The sequence below is a fragment of the Varanus komodoensis genome, unplaced genomic scaffold (assembly GCF_004798865.1).
Source record: "Varanus komodoensis strain SLA01 unplaced genomic scaffold, ASM479886v1 scaffold4, whole genome shotgun sequence".
NCBI classification, from domain to species: Eukaryota; Metazoa; Chordata; class Lepidosauria; order Squamata; family Varanidae; genus Varanus; species Varanus komodoensis.
The window spans coordinates 50,649,168-50,669,708 of record NW_025335941.1 but is presented as its reverse complement, the minus strand read 5'-3'; the positions used below and the strand labels follow the sequence as shown (position 1 = coordinate 50,669,708).

The window sequence follows — 20,541 nt, the reverse complement described above, 5'->3', positions numbered from 1 at the left end:
TTATGTTGCAGAAACAGCATTTATTTTATAAATAAAAGGCAGAACTCAAAGCCATCATAGTAGCTTTTCAAAGAAACCCAGTACAAGATCTTCATGTTAAAAATGGCAACATTAACACTACTGCTTTTCAAGAACTACACACCAGTTTCCTTGGTCATAGTAACTCTCTTGCACTTTTATGCCTTCTATCCTTTTGCACATCAGTTCCAATTCTCCTTCACAGAAAACATGGTAATAACGATGAAAAACAGGAGTCGATTCATGTGACTTTGGAGAGCCAGCCAGAGGCTGTTGAGGCTCGGCATGGCCCGCTTTCTTCTTTGAGCCATCTTTCAGATGCCAAGGGACCAACAAGTCTTGGGAGTTAAAGGAAGTTCTGTTGGTATGAACTGGCAACTTGGCAAGAATGCTCTGGGTTGCACTGCAGCACTGGCTGTTGCACTGACTACGGCTTCTATTGGGGCAACCTGATCCCTCGTAATTACTCTTGCCCATTCCCTTTAGGGAGTCACTGATGATACTCTCTGCCTTACCATCACTAGCTTTTTCTCCTTTCAGATACTTAGACTTCTGCTTGTTGTACTCCTGTTCCATAGCCCAGACATAAATGAGTGCCCTTCCACCAGGCCGCAGCAACCGAACTAACTCAGCAAGAGAAGCCAGCCTTCTTTCCTATTCAAGGGAAGAGCAGATTAAATCAGTCTGAAGACAACAGCAACAGGACCACAACTGAGACTAACAACAGTAAAATAATGATGTTGTGATTTAAATAATCTCCATGTGATTTAAACAATCAGAAGCAGCTGTATTGTTCTCTTTCTTTATTGGAACATTTGCACCCCCTGAGGCAATGAACAACCTCAATGAAAACAGTAAGAGAAATCCAGTATCTAAATGTTAAAAAACGGGACACATTTTGTAAAAATATCAGCCACTGTAATAATAAACGTGAACATATTATTGAAAGGCACGCCTTCATAAGAACAGTAAGAGCTGTGGAGAGGAGGCACTCTGAAAGTCTTGTAACAAGGCAATCCGTAGCCTAGGTCAGCCTGGAACCTTCTGGGTGTGTTGAACTACAAATGCCAGAAGGGATTCTGGGAATTGCAGCCCAACACATGCACAGGGCAATAGACTGGGGAAGGCTAAGCTGGGCTTTGTCTCTCGCACCTGAGAAGGTCTTACGCTCAGTAAGTGCACTGAGATGATAGCAGGATATGAACTGGAGTGTGCAAACAGATCTGTCTGGGCAAAAGTGTTTTGGTATCCAGGGTCCAAACCTTAGGCATCATTGTGCCTTAGCCAATCAGTGGCTGAGAAGTAACACCTGAGCACTCTGTGGGGTAATCACAATGAGCACAGGGAAATTGCACATTGCTGAAACTATTCCATGTTAGCCACCTGAGGTTTGGTTACTGGCAAAATCTTAACCACTGAAGCCTAACCAGCTGGATTGGTTGGTTTTGCAGAAACTTCACAAGATACCTATGTCACATTTAAAGAAATAGTCTGTAAACCACCAGCAGACTGTCTACCTTCTGGGTGTAGCATGTTATGCTTCTTCAGTGATGTGGGCAGAGGATCATAGCTCAGCGGTAGAACATGTTCTGCATTCAATTTCTGGCATCTTTTCATAAAAAACATTATATGCTTTTTGGCGCCAGGTCAAGACCTTTGTATTTACACAGTATTTTAAAGCTACAATATTTTAATTATGTTTTTATTGATATCCTCAGTCGCATTTTATCTTGCTATTGACTGATGTATTTATCATATTGTAAGCCGTCCAGAGACGATTCGTATTGGATGGGATGAAAATATCCTCATAAAAATAGATAGATCAGGGAGTGGATATGGGTACAGACCTCCGCAGAGGACCTTTCAGTACTGTTGCCAATGAGTTCAGATAATCCCACTGTGAGAGCCAGTGTGCCATTGTGACTTCCACAGAGATACGGAAGATCCAGGTTCTAGTCCCCACCAGACCATGATCATTGGGCCAGTCACCTACCACATAAGATTGTTGCAGGGATAAAACAGAGAGAAGAAGCAAGACCATTTTGTAAGCTGCCTTGACTTCCATGAAACAGGTGGCATATTGCTTCATGGATTGCTGCAAAATATTGTGGGCAGGAGTTTAACATACCTCTGTCGAAAAATGGTGGATGAGTGCAATGGAGATACAGGCATCACAGGAGCCACTTCGTACTGGCACAGAAAGTGCATCACACACAAAGGCCTGAAACCCCCTCTTGCCACTGATGTCCACAAGAGTCTTGCTACGATCACAGCCAAACTGCAAAAGCCAATGGGAAGAATAGTACATCAGCAAGGTATGAACCCAACCACCATCTGCATTTTGCAGGAACAACCTATGGGCAGGAATTCAGTTTCTTATGGACAGATCTTTCCCACAACACTGAGGATTAGGATTCCAATTTTTTCCTCTGTAGATTTTTAAAAATTAATTCAACACTGGACCTCAGATTTTTACTAAATATTTAAATCAGCCTCCACTGCAATACTGGCAGCCTCTGGATGTTCTGGACTACAGTTTCTGTCAGTGTCCCTGCTAACTGGGGATGGTGGGAACTAAAGTGCAAAAATTGAGTGAAATGAGGCCATATTCCTGTTGGAAAAGTTTTGCTTGTCCCCTAGGGGAGTAGAAAGACAGGGCCGGATGTACCTCCCATAAAAGGGAACTGCATTATATGAATCAACCAATGAAGATGTGCTACTTGTTGTAACAATGAAGTCAACCTCTGATAGAAGCAGAGCATGGAACAGATCCTCAAATGAGGACTGCAACATGCGGACATGTAAGCCACCTTACAGGAAGCTCACAAAGCCAGTTCTCAAGGCCCTGCCAAAATTTCTATGTTCAGAAGATGGGTTCTAGAGAGAACTCTTCACCCAGCACTAGTTCCAAACCTGTATTTCAGAAACAGACCCCATCCTTGCTCCTACAACCTTCCCTTCACCAAGCTGTATTCATATGCTTAGCCATTGCCGCTGCCTTCAAACCAAGCACCAGTACAGTTTCTTCTGCACATCTTTCACAAAAGCAATGTAACTGTCAGTGGTCAAGGTCCATTATTGTACCAGGAGCCCCTCAGCTGCTTTTCTACCTGCCACCTGCATTCTAACTTTACTTTTCCTCAAGATTATTACATTTTCTTTCAATTATAGAATAATTATCTGGCTACCAGCTGGATAATAGGAGCCAAGTTCAGACTGCTGAATACTTATTTGCTGGCACTATTTGTGTTTACTGGAGACAGAAAGTGCATTACACCTGTTTTAATACAGGGAGGATACCAAGCAACTAATTCTAAATCATCACTGCTAGTGAGAAACTAGAGAAACACAGTGCCTCTGTGCTCTGCTCAGACCTTTGCAACAACAGGATAAAATAGGAGACCTTCCATGAATACCACTGTGGGCTCCTTGCAGGTAGAATGGGATATAAGTTAGAATAGCAGCAGCAGCAGAAACACACTATATTAGAGAAGTGCACAAGTAGTATGTGTTTATGTATTTTCAGAAAGAAATCAAGGGGAGAGGCAGCATGCAGGTGTTCTGCAGAACTGTCATGCTTCTTGAGAGCTCAAACCAGTGTTCGTACAATCACTGTTGAGACAAATGCAATGCAGCAGTTAAGAAAGCTAAAGGACTCCCTTTTCACTCCTCAGTTGCATCTTATCCAGGTGGAATGCATGACTACTGGGGAGAAAAAGCCCCATGATGCAGGGCAACCCTCTCCCAAATGCTGGAGAAGACCATGACTGGGTTGACACATGATAACCCACATGCAAGGGTTCAGTATGAGATTCAGGTAGGTTGTTGAAATGTGGCTTATCATGTTCTTGGAACACAGCTGTGCTAACAATCCTTGGCTTGTTAAGTATAAACAATCCATGAAGAGAAGCCTTGGTTTGTTGCTGAGTTGCAAGCTGTGCACTATTCACCATGGTTTGTGATCTCAGCTGAGTTCAGGCAACATGATAACCCTCATTTCATCAACTTTATTCACCCCTTGAGTGTGGGTTACTGTGTTGTTTGAACCCATGCAATGAGATGCTTACCTTTGGGTGGAAGGGGTCCAGAGAGAGGGAAGAGCCGTAATGGGGTAAACAATCACTCTTGTTGCTGCTGTTATTTAGTCACATTTTATTTGCATTGCCCTTTGCTTTTCCAAGTATTACAAAATGTCAAGGGGAAGCCAGGATAGGACTTATTAATTTACAGAGAAATGCCGTGCTTTTTCAACTCTGCATTTGTTAGAGGATAAACTCACAAGCCTTATACAGAGATTCACAGCAGGAGATATCATTTCAGCTTTCAAACCCAAGAAGAAAATGCTGCTGCAACATTCTCATTTGGCTTCAAGATCGCATCAAACAGCCTGAAACTGCCTCATGGATAACTCTGGAGCTCCAACAAGATTGTAGTACAAGCAGCTGGTACAGAGTTATTCCTATCAATTTGGAGAAAGAGCTTTACCCAGGAAGAACAGGATTAGTGTGTAAGTTGTTTTTCCATTAGTTAAAATGGACAAAGAGAATTTCTGCCAACGACCCCTTCTTTGCATCTGCCACCCTGCCCACACATATTTCATTCTCGGGAGTTCTGCCGCACTGAAAAGCAGACAGGGGTACAACACTCTGCATAGGGAGCACGGCAGCTACAATTCTGCTACAAGATCAACATTCAGTTCACGGAGGAATTATTAGAATCCAAGCCACAAAAAAATCAGTATTCATTCACAACCATCACACATTATAGAAACCTATCCAATCACTTAAAATCAAAGCATTTTATAGATAATGATGAAATAACTTTTTATATGTCATTTCTTGCAATTCAAAAAATGCAACATAACTTTGTATATCTAATTTCTTGCCATTCAAAACAAGCAACAGCACTGGAAACAATGCAAATTGCTACAACCAGCAGCTTGCTATAGATGCAATATCCACAAAGGATTAAGTTAGTTAACGGATAGGCTACTGAAAATCAATAAAAACTTCAGGCACAGACATCTGAGCAGAGGTTGATGTATGCCAAACAAAAAGTAAGGGATGTTAATTCCAGAGATGGGATGCAGTGAGGCTAACAATCGGCTCCCTTAACATTCTGTTGCCCAAGACCAAGGACAAGATGAGCCACCCATTCCATGAACAGAAATGGGCTCAACTGGCAGCTGAATCTTATTTCAGCGCTGGCAAAGGCACTGCACTGCACCTGAGGACTCTGGCCAGCCAAAGGAGTGTGTGCCCGCCAAGTGGCACACACTGCTCTGTCCTCTTAACAGCACATGCGGCCGAGCTTTGCTCTGCAGCATCTGCAGCCTGACGTGGCGGCTTCACTCTGCCTAATGGTAATTTTTTATTTTAATCTGCATTTTATTATTAGCCTCCCTGCACACTATTTTTTGGCAGAAAGGTGGGATGTAAATTAAACATTTTTTTTTCTTTTGCCAATGTTTTCTCTTTTAATTAGTTTTTATTTTCCTAACATATGTACATACATAAAATAGAAAATAGAAAAAAACTAATATGAACAGATCAAACTAAAGTGAACAAGATAACCAGAATAGACAAGATTGCAAAGGAAATTTTAAATATATACAGCCTATTTTACAACCCCCAAACCAACTCTCTTTCTATCTTCTCACGCTTTATGAGAGTTTACTGAAAAGAAATAGTTATTCTTTACATCAACAGATACTGCTTTCCTTTTTCTTTTCCTAACTCCCCTGAACTTCCATTAATCATGCTAAGCATAATAAAATTTCCATTTATCATTAAATTCTTCTAACGGTCTTCTATTTGCATAGTTGGTTAGCTTTGCCATCACTGCATATTCTGCTAATCTATTTCTCCATTCCTCAATAGCTGGGGGCTCTGGTGATTTCCATATAGAAGCTATTGAGATTCTTGCTGCCGTAGTCATATACTTAAATAACTCTACATATTTTTCAAAAGGGTTTCTACATATTTTTCAAAAGGGAACATATTCAAAAGCATGTTCTTGGAACTCACAGGAAACTTAATTTTGAAGATTTTCTGCATGTCTGCATGAATCAATTCCAAAATTTTTGTGTTATTTCGCAAGTGCACCACATATGATAGAAAGTCCCATCCACACTGTTGCATTTCCAACATTTTCCATTATCTATTTTTCCAATATATTTTGGAGTAATGTACCACTGATAAACCATGTTATGCCAATTTACCCTTAATGCTTGACTGGCAGTAAATTTATTATCTTTCTTCCAAAAAACTTCCCATTGACCTGGTGATATCTCTTCACCAAGATTCTGTTTCCAGATTGTCATATCTTTCTTATCTTGATGGCTTTCAATATTATAGTGTGATAACAATGTAAATTAAATAAAAAGATGGTGATGACAACAACACAACAATGATAATGGTCAGGTTGGTCCTGGTTTCTTTACAAAATTGGTACAAGTCATGCACTACATGTTAACAGTGTATGTGTCTGTGCGTGTGTGGTGGGGGATATATATATATAAACAGTAAAGATTTAACTCCGTAGTTTGTATGACTTTAGCTGCCAGTGGTAGCGGTGGGTGACTAGCAGCCTATGTAGTGGATCTATGGCTTCTCAAGAAGAAAATGAAATATTCCATACTTTAAAAGGACCTTCCCCATCCTGATGGTCCCTGGGACTGCAAGTCTCATCATCCCCAGCCAGCATGAGACCAGGCTGTGACATATGTGAAGTGTGTGCAAACACCATTTTTGATATACAACTTTCACTCAGGGTTTCACATAATCACGTGAACCAAGTGAGCATGGCTTATGCAAAGGCTGTGTAATTACTCATGGCCTGTTTTCTCCCTTGCATAACTCATGCAAGCTGGTCTTGCACAGCATAACAACTCCAAATTGGGGTTTGCATGTGCAATGGAATGTCTGTGAGTGCTGCAGGTTGTCTTGTGCTGTTGCAGAGTTCCTATTAAAATAAAATAATAAGCCGCAGCAGAGCTTTATCCTGAAAGGTAGAATATAAAAGGTAAAAAGATAAAGGTTTCCCCTTGACGTGCAATCCAGTCATGCCTGACTCTAGGGGGCAGTGCTCATCTCCGTTTCCTAGCTGAGGGAGCCCGCGTTTGTCCGCAGACAGTCTCTGTGGTCATGTGGCCAGCATGACTAAACACCGAACGCTGTTACCTGCCCACTGAAGTGGTACCTTTTGATCTACTTGCATTTGCATGCTTTCGAACTGCAAGGTTGGCAGGAGCTGGGACGGAGCAATGGGAGCTCACCCCGTTGTGCAGATTCGAACCGGCGACCTTCTGATCAACCAGCCCAGCAACACAGCTGTTTAAACCATACATTTCTTAAATAAAATCATGAGGGAAACCCTTCAGAATCTTAGTAATGCTGGAATGGCTTGTGTGTTCATCCTAACACTTTAAAGCAGGAAAAAGGATGGTCCTTCACTGCGGCACACTTTGTAAATAGAAAATATTCCACTAACTTCAATCACACCTAGTTCCAAGTATGTACAGTACAAATTGATTGGGAAGCAGGAATTCAATCAAAAAGATGATGCTAAAATGACCTTGAAAGGGGCAACACTGTACTCTGATGAAATGTAATGAGCTGCAGCTAGGCTAACCAAGAAGAATAAGGCATACGACAGCCAGAATATGAAATCCTAATTTGCATCTAAATTATATCAAATAATTGTGAAGTCAGGCTTACTTGTAACATCCTACGAATTAAAGTGAATCCCCTGCCCAGAGCAAAAAGATTCGATCTTGCATTTCAAAAAGAGGACTTTGGAGCATCAATTACTTCAGCTGAGCTACAGAGGGAAAAATGCAAAGGGGATGCTGGTTTCAGATTAAATTAGCCTTTGATATAAATAGTGAAAGGAAACTGCATGCATACACAAAATGACTAGACACAGATAATTATTGCAAACCTGTATTTTATTGTTGCTAAACAGGTGTAGTGATTTTATCAGGATTGTCAGAGGATACTTTAAAATTATTCTAATTAACTCATTTTCTTGTACATGAGAATCAAGGTTTAATCTGAGACATAGGCCAGTCCTGCAATCTCATTGGAATGCCAAGGCTCAGCTTTAGAGCATGTGAATAGCAAAGCTGAATTCCACTAAGGGTTCGTACAAATGAACATATACCTGAGTCACAGATATGGTTGCCAACAAATATTCTGTGCATGGTATGATAGACTATTTATATTTACTATTTATGATATACTATTATGGTAATACTAGCCCCCTTTACTCATCATTGGTTAGGTCTCATCTGCGATATTGGGCACCACAGTTCAAGAAAGATGCAGACAGAGGAGGGCAACAAGGATAATGTAAGGCCTAAAAACAAAGCCCTCTGGGGAGAGAGTGAAAGAACTGGACATGTTTAGCCTCGAGAAGAAAAAACTGGGGGGAAATATGATAGCACTCATCAAGTACTTGAAATGCATCACAGAGAGGAAGGGTAAGATCTCTTCTCGGTCATCGCAGGGTGCAGGACATGGAATAACAGAGGGTCATGTTACAGCAAGCCAGGTTCTGGCCGAACATCAGGAAGAACTGACAATGGAGCCAATGACCTAGGACATATACAGGCATTCAAGAGGCAAATGGACAGCCATCTGAGAGGATGGCTTTACCTGGAGTCCTGCACTGAGCAAGGGGTACAGCATGATGGTCTCCGGCCACATGGCAGCCCACCTGAGCTCAAGAACAGTAAGTGGAAGAAGACAAGTCTGGGGAATGACCAAAGAAGACTTTCACAATAAGGAAGCAAGTAAAGGAGTAGTTAGGCAGTAAGCACAGGGACTTGCTGCCTAAGCCCAGGGCACAGGAACTAAGTGAGATACGGTGTGAGGAAACAGAAGCGCCTGCTGCAAGTGATACTAGCACCAACATTTTTTGTCCTGGGAGTTTTCATTTTGCAAACAAGAACCCAGGGCCAAGAGAGAGGGCCAAACAAGAACAAGTCCAGTCATGACCAGAAGTAATGTAATAAACACATAAATAAATAAATTGGGCAGAAAAGATGGGATCAGAGGTTGATGTCAAAGCTCAGCAGGTCTAGGCACCTGCCAAGGACCCACAGACAACAAACTTGTTTCTTCTCCTCATAGCTGCGATCTACTTCTTTACGTACCTCTTGTCCAGTGATGCTGTGAACTAAAACTAGTGAACAGCACTGCCCTCAGGCTCATTGGTCATCTGTCTGAGAAGCAAACCAGTGGCAAACAAGTGGAGGAGGAGCAGGAACAGGAGGAGCCAATGCTGGTGAAAAGGTAAACTCACAGTAGTCCTGCCCAACGGCCTTCCAGACCCTGGATCCAGCACTGATTGGAAAACATGGAAGCATGTGAAAGCACAAGTAATGCTTGGAGTCATCTGGATTCTAAACACAGACCAGAGCAATCTTCTCTGCATGAGAAAAACTACCAATACTCTGGTACTTACTTTTAAAGTCCTAAACAGTTTGGGGCTACATTATCCAAACCAGTGGTTTTTAACCTTTCCACACTGGGGACCAGTGAAAACATGAAAACTACCTTGGGGACTGCTGAGGCAGAAAGAAAAAGCACCATACACATAATACAGTATTATGTGTATTATGTATATTTCCAAACACAAAGGGGAAGGGGAAGGAAATTCTCCAAAACAACCAATAAAAAATTCCAACAGAAGAACAAAATACCAAAATCAGCACAGTGTGACTCCCACCAGCCAGCTCCCACCAAGCCATTTCTCCCCCCCCCCCACCTCCAGTGGCACCAGTGTACCCACTGCGGATGTGATGCCAGAGGTGATGAAGCACTGCCAGCTCCCATGCTGGTCCATGGCGAGCAGCATGTGCCCCCCACCCCATGGACCAGCAGGAAATCTCCCACGGACTGATGCCGGTCTGCCAACTACTGATCTAAACAACCCTCTTCTCTTCTATGAGTTTGCTTGCACGCTGAGATTAGGCATGGCAGCTCTGCTCACTCTGTTCAGCAGGCAGAGCAATTTGCCTGGAAAACACATGGGACAGTGTTGTTGTTTTTTTTTTTTTTTTTTGCAGTGGCCCCACACTGTGAAACTTAAAAACCTGGACAGCTGCTGGGAAAAATTCCCACCTGAGCTACAAAGAAGTTTGTTATTGCCTCCATATTCTGCTGGGCTTTCATTAAACTGTCTCTTGGCTGCTTCCCTGCCCTAGCCAAGAGACAGTTTAATGAACCATACTTTCAAGGCTATATAGGTATCCCTCAATTCTAAAGCCCCCTTGATCAGACAAATCGGGCCTTCCATTCAGAGAAAAAGATTACTTTTACTGACTACTGCATAGTAAGGAAAACTCATAGCAGTCTCTTAAGATACAGCCTTAAATCAGGCCTGCTTCATCTGCATACAAACTAAGACAAATTTTAGTAGATACAAATCTGCATGAGAAAAACTACCAATACTCTGGCACTTATCCATGTATCCTTGGGTGGATAGGAGGGCAATAACCCATACACATGAGGAGGGTCTGTCAGGTACAAATTAAATAGAATAGGGGCAAGTACACTGCCTTGTCTTACTCCACGGGAAGTGGCAACCTCATTAGTAAAGTGACTTTCTATACAGCCACAGACCTTGGGAAAGGTATTATGGCGCAAGGAAGCAGAAATAGAATACTTTTATCAATGGAAAAAAATCAAGCTTAAGCCACAAGTATGACTCCTCCACAATAGTAGAATCAGCTGGTGGGCAATCAGGGACATCAGAAGATAAGCAGGAAACAGAATGTAATGGATCAATGTTCTTAAAACATCACAGAAATGGCTCTTCCAAATGGGGCACAGGGGGCATAGGAACTCCTGAAGGGCAGCTACAGGGCAGCTACTGGGCAGCTGTGGTAGTGGACAACACTGGTGGAGGATCCTTCACAGACGACAGCAGTGATGCTCAATAGGCCGATGTGTACTGTGCAGAAGAAGGCAACAGTAAATCACTTCTGAATACTTCCTTACCTTGAAAACCCTATGATAAAACAGTCTAAAATGAAACAAGAGATAGTGCTCGAAAATGCAGCTGCCAGCTCAGAAGGCACTCAACCAGCCACTGGAAAAGAACAAAGGACAAGTATGAATAGCACCGTCACTCATGACACAACTAGAACAAAGCTGAAAGGAGGTCTAGCAGCAAACATGCACACGGGCAAAAGGAAAGTCCAATGCTGCAGGACACGTACAGTTGGAACATGGAAAGTGAGAAGTATGCATCAAGGCAAACAAAACCATTAAGCAGGAAATGGACTGGAATGGGACATTCTCAGTCAAACACACACAAAATGTGTTACTCCGGTAATGATAAACTCATTTTCTTCTGAGTTGCTCTAATGCCGAGGCAAGATGCGGCACAGGCAATGAGGGGCTAGAAGGCAAAATCTGACTGAATCGCATCGATCAGAATTCACAGAAAAGATATCAATATAACCATGATTCAAGTCTATGCTCCAAGAAGAAGAAATTAAAAACTTTTATGCAAGGGTCCAAGAGGAACTTGGTAATACATCAAAACAAGCCATGCTGAAAAGGATAGGTAGCCGGAATGCAAAAGTAGGAAACAAAACAGAATCAAATATTGTGGGAGAATTTAGCTAGGGGCAAAATGAAGCAGGGGGATGACTCACACAATTCCATGAAGTCAACAAGCTGTTTATTGAAAATACATACCAAGGACAACCAAACAGATGACTGTACAAATAGACTTCACCAGATGACCAATGCAGAAATTAAAAACACTACATAATTAAAAGTAGGAGATGGTGAGACTATATTCTTGCTACCAAAACAAGACCAGGAACAGATTGTGATAGCAACCATGAACAAGAAATGATAAAAATCAGAGTAATGCTGAAAACAATCACAGTCAGAAGTATAATGCCAAAATAAAGCACCATTCCTGAGGAACTGAAAGTTATAAAGGATAGATTTACATTACTGGACTAAACTGACTGTGAGCTACCAGAGACATTATTAAGGAAGAAAAGAAAAAGGCAATTCCTGTAGCAAAAAGAAAGGAAAAGCCTAGATGGATGACAGCAGAAACATTCACCATTTCAAAGGACAGGTGAGAAGCAAAAGCAAAGGTGTCAGAAACAGGGTCAGAATCCTGAATGAAACATTTCAGTGACCATCACACAGAGACAAAAAGAACGATTGCAATGGCCAGTGCAAAGAAATAGAAGAGAACAGCCAAAGAGAATCCAGAAGATCCAAGAAATCACAGGGAAATTCAAACCTACATTAGGAAGGCTGAAAGATCAACGGGAGGACATAATATATCGGCAAGAAAATACAAAGAGAAGGTGGAAACAATCCACAGAAGAGCTATACAGAAGAGATAAAAAGATGACAGCCTCCTTCAAAGAGGAATCCTATGAAGAAGAACCTGAAATAATAGTGAAATGCTGCTCTGAAAATACTTGGAAGGAATAAAGCTGCTGGAGAACTATTCCAAGCTTCAGAGACTAAATCACTCCAAATCCCAGCAAGAACATGCCAACAAACATAGAAAATAAAACAATGGCTCACAAAATGGAACCATTCAATATATATTCCAGTCCTTGAAAATGACCATGAAAAGTAGTTCAATAGTGCTTTTTCCTGGGCCAAAAACCAGGCAGGGCATACGAATTTCTGTAATAGTCTTCCACACAAAACTGAGTGAGACAGAATAGGAAGAAACAGCCTGTTTCTCCACTTTCCTTTCCTTCGACTTACCAAATGGTCTGCATTTCTTCATGACTGTGAAGGAAAGAAATCAAAATACTGTGGTTTTACCCCAGCATGAGGCTGTATTTCAACAGTGGTCCCATTTATTTCTATTACCAAGTTAATAATGTAGACAGAAAGATGCAAAAGTTAATTATTATTATAATGCAATAGAGACTAATTATTTGTCCAGGTTCAGGGAACAGAAAGGGCCAATAGATTTGTGGTTATTCAGCTTTACCTCACAATAACTAACTCCACCTGGTGGAATTAGATAATTTAAGTCTATTGAAACCTGATTGATGCAACTTATCGGAAAGCTGATGGAGAGAGAACTACATCTAATTCTGAAAGCCAGCCACTAAATGAAATTATGTGGCTCCCCAGAGAAACCTCTCAGCTCTAACTAATAGCATCAGAGTCTCAAGGAAGCAAATCTAATTCTGGCAAATGCATACAAACACAGCAAGAAAGATGACAGCATGCAGCCACAGTGAGAGAGAAATTCCCTTGCTTTACTTGTTCTGAGTCAGACCTTTAACATTTCTTTCACGTAGTGTTTTGTTTTCCCTCATAGAGAGTCACGTCACCTTTCAGGGGGAAAGGCTCTGTGTCTAGAAGAAGTCCATCTCTCACTGGCAAAAAATAGAGAATACCCAGTAGAGTCCCCATTTTTTATTTTTTGTTGTCTTCTGTTTCAAGTCCTTCATTTCCAAGATATTCTACCTTTTCAGTTCCTAATAAAGCAACACTTTGATTGAGAAGGTATCAGAGGTTCCCAAGGGCAAGTCCTGTCATTCCTCTGGCCAGCTCAGGAAATCCATCACTAGTTTCCATTACACAGGGCTGCCTTGAAAGCCCCTTGAGAATATCAATGCTATGTCATTCATTCCATATGATCCATGATCAAAAATTCAAGTTCAGATGGAAACCACACCAAAACAGTCTGCAGGAAGCCAAACTCGTTCTTTTAGGCTGGGTCACCATTTGCTCCTTGTTGGAGCAACAAGCTCTGTTTCTTACCATCTCTGGGAAATCCGTCTTCCATTTTGTCAAAATCCACTGAACCTAATTCACTCAAGCCTTGGTGTGAGCAATACCTCACTGGGTTCAACATCACCAGGTCCTCACTAAGACCGGAGGGCCGGCTAGCTGAAACAGAACAAGTGGCTTCTTGTGCTTTCTCTTCTTCCCCTCAGAGGTAGAGCAAAGGGACGCACAAAAAACAGCAAGAACAGTAGGCAGGGATCCCACCTCCTCACTGAGGTGTACTGAGAAGCGTGTACAAGAGCCCTCCCAACATCTGTGCCAACATCTGCACCACCAGAGCACCAGCCAGAGCAAGCTGGCACTTTAAAGGGCCCCTTCCCTACCAATCCCCCTTCCAGGTTGCCTTACAATGCCACAGAGGGAGAGGGATCTGTCCCCTCTCCATGGCAGATGCTTAGCCTACGGCAGCAGTCTTGCACCAAATTCAAGGAACTGCTATTCTACAAGGCGGGTCCATCTGTGCAGCAGAGTGAAGCAAAAGACTCCTGTGGTTATGTACCTGTCTGTTCTACACTGGTGAATTCACACAGTTAAAATGCCCCCCCCCCCCACACACACACACATTTAAAACACAAACAAAAAATCCACGCAAGTAGTAAACATGCTCAGTAGTGAGGAGGCTGTGCTCTTCTCCACGATAAGGTAGCTTGTTTACCTTTTCACATGAAGAGGCATTATTTAGATTTATATGTATTAAGTCATTTCTATTACACAACCACAAGGTTCCCCACAATGTCGTACATCATCTAATATGCCTATAGCAAGTTATCCATGAATATAACAAAAGAAATAAAATTATTTTGATGAAACCACAGCACAAGGCAGCAACAATGGCTAGTTTTTAAAAACCAAACCAAACCACACTCCAGTTTTAGGGTTATTATGTTGTGCCAGCCTAGCTCGCATGGATGATGCAAAGGCCATCAGACAACACACAAAGTGTCTCTACAGAATGGTATTCATTTGCATCTGACCATATTATGGCAAAAGAACCAAGCTGCCCACAAGGATGGCCTAACATGGGACAGCAAATGTACCTCTCCACATCCCATAGTCCAGGATTATAGTACCCCTGACTGGTCAAGTGATAAACCTACAACAGTAAGGGATTAACAATAAGTATTGGTTGAACCTTCTTTGCTGAGACCCAAAACCAGCTGCCCCAGTGCCTCACAGTAGGGTTGGCCCCTAATAGTCAAGAAAAAGGTGGAGGAAAAGCTAGATGCACACTTCACAAGGCAAGGAGAAGCACCAAAGGCCCCTCCTGAGGATCGCAATGTGCAAACAGGTCGCGCTGATAGAGGCTTTCAGCTATTCCATCAGCACACCATCTGGGCCTTTAACTGTAAAAAAGTGGTGTCTCAGTGGAGTCCAGAAACATGCTGGGAAGCAGTGCAGCTGATAAAGCACCACTGCATTAAAAATGGCAGTTCTAGTACACCAAGGTATAGGTATTAGACTCCTGTACTGGACCACTTCGGATTGCAAGTCAGAGACAACACTTTTGAATGATCCTGTAAATACAAACAAACAAAATCGTCCCTGCTACAAGAGGAATATGTTACAACTTTCTTCCTGAAATGTTAGTGCTCTACATGCAGGGAGGTGTTTTTTTTTCCAGGGAGGTATATACTGTGTACGGTAGACCACAGAGATGAAGAGAGTCACAGGGGAACTAGGGCCTTTAGGAAGCTGCTTCACTGCTTCCTTTAAAGAAAAGGATGAAAGTCAGAGACCTGGCTGGCTCTAAACATCAGCCAGTGCAGAAGAAGCTATTCCAATGCTTTCTTTCCTCTTCCTTCTACATTCCCTTTTCCTCTTGAATCTTGTCTATTAGAGATGAGCCGGCTAGGAGGCACTGCCCTGTCTTTTAATAACTGTACCGTGCTTTATAAGGAATAAATGGATAATCACAAGAAAGTGTGCACTAGTTCACCACCCTGTTTTACATAACTTTCAGAACAGTTCTAGCCTATGGTGAGAGTTCTAAACAGTACAGTAATTTGTCCAACCAGCTGTTCTGGCTGCCGGTCTATACCTGTCGAAAAACCATCACTCTTTATCTTTGCTGCAGTATTCTGCTGCAGAAAACCAACAACTGTTCTCTCCCTCTCTCCCTCTATCTCTATCTCGCTCGGTCTCCACATCGTAAAAAAACTGGAGTCTTTCAAAGTGAAAGGTTTATTATTATTATCATTATAATTGGCAGATGCGTTTATCTCTGCCTCTTTCTATTCACTTATAAAGTATAAGTTGTTATTAAAAAGTCTGGCTGGAATTATAATGTATCTGCTTCTAGCAATTTATTTTAAACCAGAAGGAATCTACTGATTTATAAGCAGACGTGTTTATGCCTGAATGTTGTAGCATGAAAATAATTATTAGTTCATTGGGGATGTTAAGTACATTGCAGACTCCAGTTCTTGAATGAGGGTTTGCTGGAGAGAGAAATTAGAAAAAAATTAATGACAGGCTGCAGTAAGAAGGGAGAAGTAAAAGAAGAAAGATGAAGCAAACCTTCCCTCATCCCTTCCACAGATCCTTCTGTTGTTCAGTCGCAAAGTCATGCCCACCTCTTCATAACCCCATGTTAGGACTGCCTATATGGCTTGTGTTTTAGATCAGGGGTCTCTGGAACTGAGCTCATTTTGGACATCATCACAAAATATACACAGACAAAGGCACCCTAAAGACACACACAGACACGCACACACAAAACACGTTATCAACCCCACTCCTGTGCTGTTCCCATGCTTCCCCATGGCATGGCAGTTTTCCCTCAAATCCAAACACAGTCCCACTGTCTTCCCCACCCTACTCGCATCTTCTTCCACCCAGTGCCCAGTGCTCCCTAACCTTCAGGCCACCCCTGTGAATCACCCCTGAAAACCCAAGAATCCCTTTTTCTTTTACCCTTTTTCAGGCCATTTGCGAGCTTCAGAGCAAAGTGCTTTCAGCTGCCCACCTTCTTTACCCAGAATGCCTCTGGGTCCACGTGGATCCAGAGACCTTCATGGGAAACAAAGATGGGGTTTACTTTTGCTTTGAAGCATTTCCAGATTCCAGGAACACATCTGTATTAAAGTAAAGCCATAACAACAACAACCCTGGGGAGATGGGTGTCTCAGCTAGAGTCTGGAGGTCCATCAGTGCCCACTGGCAGTGCTGACCCCAGCTTCAGATGGTCCTTTCAAGTACCTTTCAAAGTAGCAGTTTACTATACTTAAGGTACTCAAGTTCTTCTGGCTGAGGGTCCACTGAATTTGGTGGCAACTTCCTACACCAGCCTTCCCCAACCTTGTGCCTTCCAGACATGTTTGGACTGCAACACCCAGAATTTCCAGTCAATGGTCCTGCTGGACACAAATTCTGGGAGTTGTGGTCCAAATGCCTGTGAGGCCACCAGATTGGGTAGGCTGTGCTACATCAATGAAAGTTATGTCAATGCTGCGACAGACACTGGCTGAACAGCTCAGATATGCTAGCAGAATACTTCTCAGATATTCTGCCAACAGAACCATTCTGCCAGGAAAGGTATATCTGTGGGATAGTTAAAATAGAATGGAGTGGGGCATTCTAAGGGACTTCCATCTGAGCCATGACACTTGACTGGATGGGAAAGGGAGAGAATCAAGGACCACCTTCGATATTTTGATGCGTGAGACAAGAAGCAAGATGACACACCTCCTGTTTCATATATACAAACCAACTGGACTGGCAGTTGACTTCAGTACCGGAATGGAAAAGGGCTCTCCCCACACCTGATGACAGCAAGCCGGCTTAAGGGTCACATGGCAGGTTGTGTGGTCTGCAGCTTTTTTCCTTGACGGATGGCTGTCTTCCCCATGAATATTGGTTTTGCTGAAGTTCAGCCGGAGTTGTCTTTGATGATTCACACCAGTAATAATTTCTGGTGTTATGATCAAGGCATTTGCATTCAGCCAGAGGAAACACTATAATTAAGTAATAGGTAACACTCAGCTGTAACAGGACAGCCTGGGTGGGTGAAGTCAGTCTGGAAGGTTCTTCACTAAGAAGGCTACCACCTACAGTTCTGTGAGTCACCGCCCCCCTACCCCCGGAAGCTCCAGCAGCACCCAAGCAATTTCACCCAGCCCCTAGAAGTCTGCCTAATTTTAAGTAATGTGGCTCAACATATGAGGTCATTTGAACTGTTTTCAAAAAGTGAGAGGGAGCTTCTGAACTGGAATGTTACACCTCTATGAATAGAATATGGATTTTCCTGTTCACATGCAAGTACATATGCTAGGAAGCAGTGACTTTACTATACAGTCCTGACATTTATGAGGGACTTAAGCTGTGTGGCAAATAAGTAATTCTGGCTTTCAGGCCATGCCCCCTTAGAAGCCAGCAGCTGCCCATTTTGCCCATTCTAGTCTCAAGATTACTGGACCCTTCCCAAACCTTGCACTGCAACAGTAACTATAGAAAGTAGAATGAAGGATAACTCCTAGGGTTTTAATCTTCAAGCATTTTCTGAAAAAAATGTACCTGCACAATCATATTTTCTTGACTTTTCAGGAGATAATTACATCTAGCTTTCTCCAGGCAGGTATCATTATGTGGTGGAAATAAATCTAGCTTGAATTCAAGCACAGTCAGCCAACTGGCTAGTTTTATCATGGTTGGATTTATTCTGGGTAGCAATTTTAGGACATGCTCAAAAGAAAGAATTCAAAAGAAAAAGGAAGCAAGGTGGACTTCTTTCATGGTACAACCAGGAGATCCCTGGCTGGAACTCACAGTCAGGATGCTTCAAGATGGACAGCTTTTAATGGTGACAATAACACATTGTGCAACTATTCCAGCCTGTTTTCCTTAGCAGTACTTTTGTTTGTTGTGTGTATGGGGGGGAGGGGTGGAGACAAAAGTGATGGCAAAGTATGGAAGGGATACCAAAACAAACAATATGGCATTTGGACTCTTATTCTATGAATAGGGCAGGATGTTTGGAAATCATCTCATGTCGAAGCACCTTAGGACTAAACTGAAGAAGCTACCAGGGATTGTGTGCCGTGGACAGCAGAGACATGCGCACCCAGGGAGACTGGCCAGCAGGTAGGCAGTAACAGGCATTCCAGTAGATCTTTTTCACCTGTTATTCTCCAATTTTCCCAAAAGTGCAAGCGTGAAATCAATTTGCAAATTGTCATATTAGACTATCATATGCATGACAACACAGATGCACTGGGAAGTTGCAATTGCTGGTACAACAATCTATATCAATTACCAGTTGAGCTTCCAATTCAATGGTGATGACATTTTAAGTCCTACAGAGCCTTTAACAGAGGTACCTTCCATTACTGAAACTTCCCTGCATATTCCAATCCCCCAGATGCAGTTCTGCTCCAAACACTGTGGTTGTCTTTCCAAAGCTCAAGACACAGACCTTTTCATCCATCTCCTTGGGATGCTTTCCCTCAAAGTATAGGGCCTCTGCTTTCAAGCAGGTTACCAAAGGAATTTATTCCCACTAGGATGTATGGTCTGTGGAAAATAATTATTGGTTCTGTACTTTTATTTATGTGCTTCAAATTATTACAGCTTAACCACTTTGGTCGTTATATTGGACCAATGCAATAGTTTCATCAGTGCTAAGAAATATAATAATTGTTTGAATACTGGCTTAATTTGGATGACTCTCCAAAACCATAGTTTGGAGGATTGGAAAAAAGCCATAGTCTTGTTTGCTTTCCCTTCCTTCCCCTGCTCCAAAGTATGGATAGCACTTGCCTTTCAAACCCAACTTGAAAGCTTTCCAAGAATATAATCTAAGTCTTAGAATATAGTCCAAGCCCAATTTGGAGCACAAGAGGTCACTGTGGTTTGCTGATTTGGATGTCATGGCAAACTGTAGTTAGCACCAGTTACAAAGTGAAAATGAATCTGTGAAAAGGGTAGAGGCCATCTAAACCTTCTGAACAAAATTGTAAGCTACCCTGAAGGTCTTTTTGGTGGAAAGCCGGGAAGAGCAAGGAAGAAAGGGCAAGTTTTCCATGTAGGAAAAATGAAAAAGATGGAGTAACCCTAAACGGATACTGTGCTTGACCTGCAAACCATCCTCTTCAAAGGAGAATGAAAAACAAATAACAGGATGCCTTACCATACACAAGTCCTTGCTGACTCCTAAATACTTTCCATTGCCACAGCCAACATCAGCCACAATGGACCCACAAGGTAAGGCCCCAAGGAATTCAACGACTCGTGGCCATGGACTATGCCTGGTGCTGCTGAAGTGCGTGGCGATCTCTTCATACACTTCATGGACATATTTTTCCTCTAGCTTTGCGGCTTCTCCCTCGTCATCCAGGAACGAAGGTCCTGCACCCTGACTCTGACTGTCACATACAGAAGAATAAGCTGGGGGAGAAAAAAACCAAGATGCATTTCTTTAAAGGAATATAACAGTTCCCTTTCTATATCAGAACAGTCCTTTTTGATTGGTCTTATTTACTGGCAAAAACCATCAAACCTGCAAACTGAATGGCAAATCCTGAATTCTTATTTTAAATCGCAACTTTAGCAGGTCCAATAACAAAACTGCCTATTCCTTAGGAAGTGATCTTCCCCTTAAACTGGAGCTTTTGACAAGTTCAAAAATAAGCATCAATTTTAGTGGGGATAGTATAATAGATCAGGATGCTAGGATTGAGAGAATACTTTTACAGTACTTTGATTCACCTGCATACCAGCACCTATA

The 20,541-nt window shown here is 42.3% G+C and overlaps 1 protein-coding gene across 5 annotated transcripts in view; it reads right to left on the bottom strand.

Moving 5' to 3' along the window:
• Positions 1-20,541, bottom strand: part of ALKBH8 (alkB homolog 8, tRNA methyltransferase) — a 67,925-nt gene continuing 47,384 nt past the window's right edge. For 3 of the 5 annotated variants that reach the window (XM_044442225.1, XM_044442227.1, XM_044442226.1), the window contains 4 exons: positions 19,945-20,201; positions 17,582-17,773; positions 2,147-2,296; positions 1-672 (listed from right to left, as the gene is read on the bottom strand). In XM_044442225.1, the coding sequence (XP_044298160.1) occupies positions 118-672; positions 2,147-2,296; positions 17,582-17,773; positions 19,945-20,201 (1,154 nt within the window). In that variant the 3' untranslated portion in view covers positions 1-117. Of the gene's footprint in view, positions 673-1,775; positions 2,008-2,146; positions 2,297-17,581; positions 17,774-19,944; positions 20,202-20,541 lie in introns of those variants that run through there. The other 2 variants (XM_044442229.1, XM_044442228.1) reach the window with 2 other exon arrangements.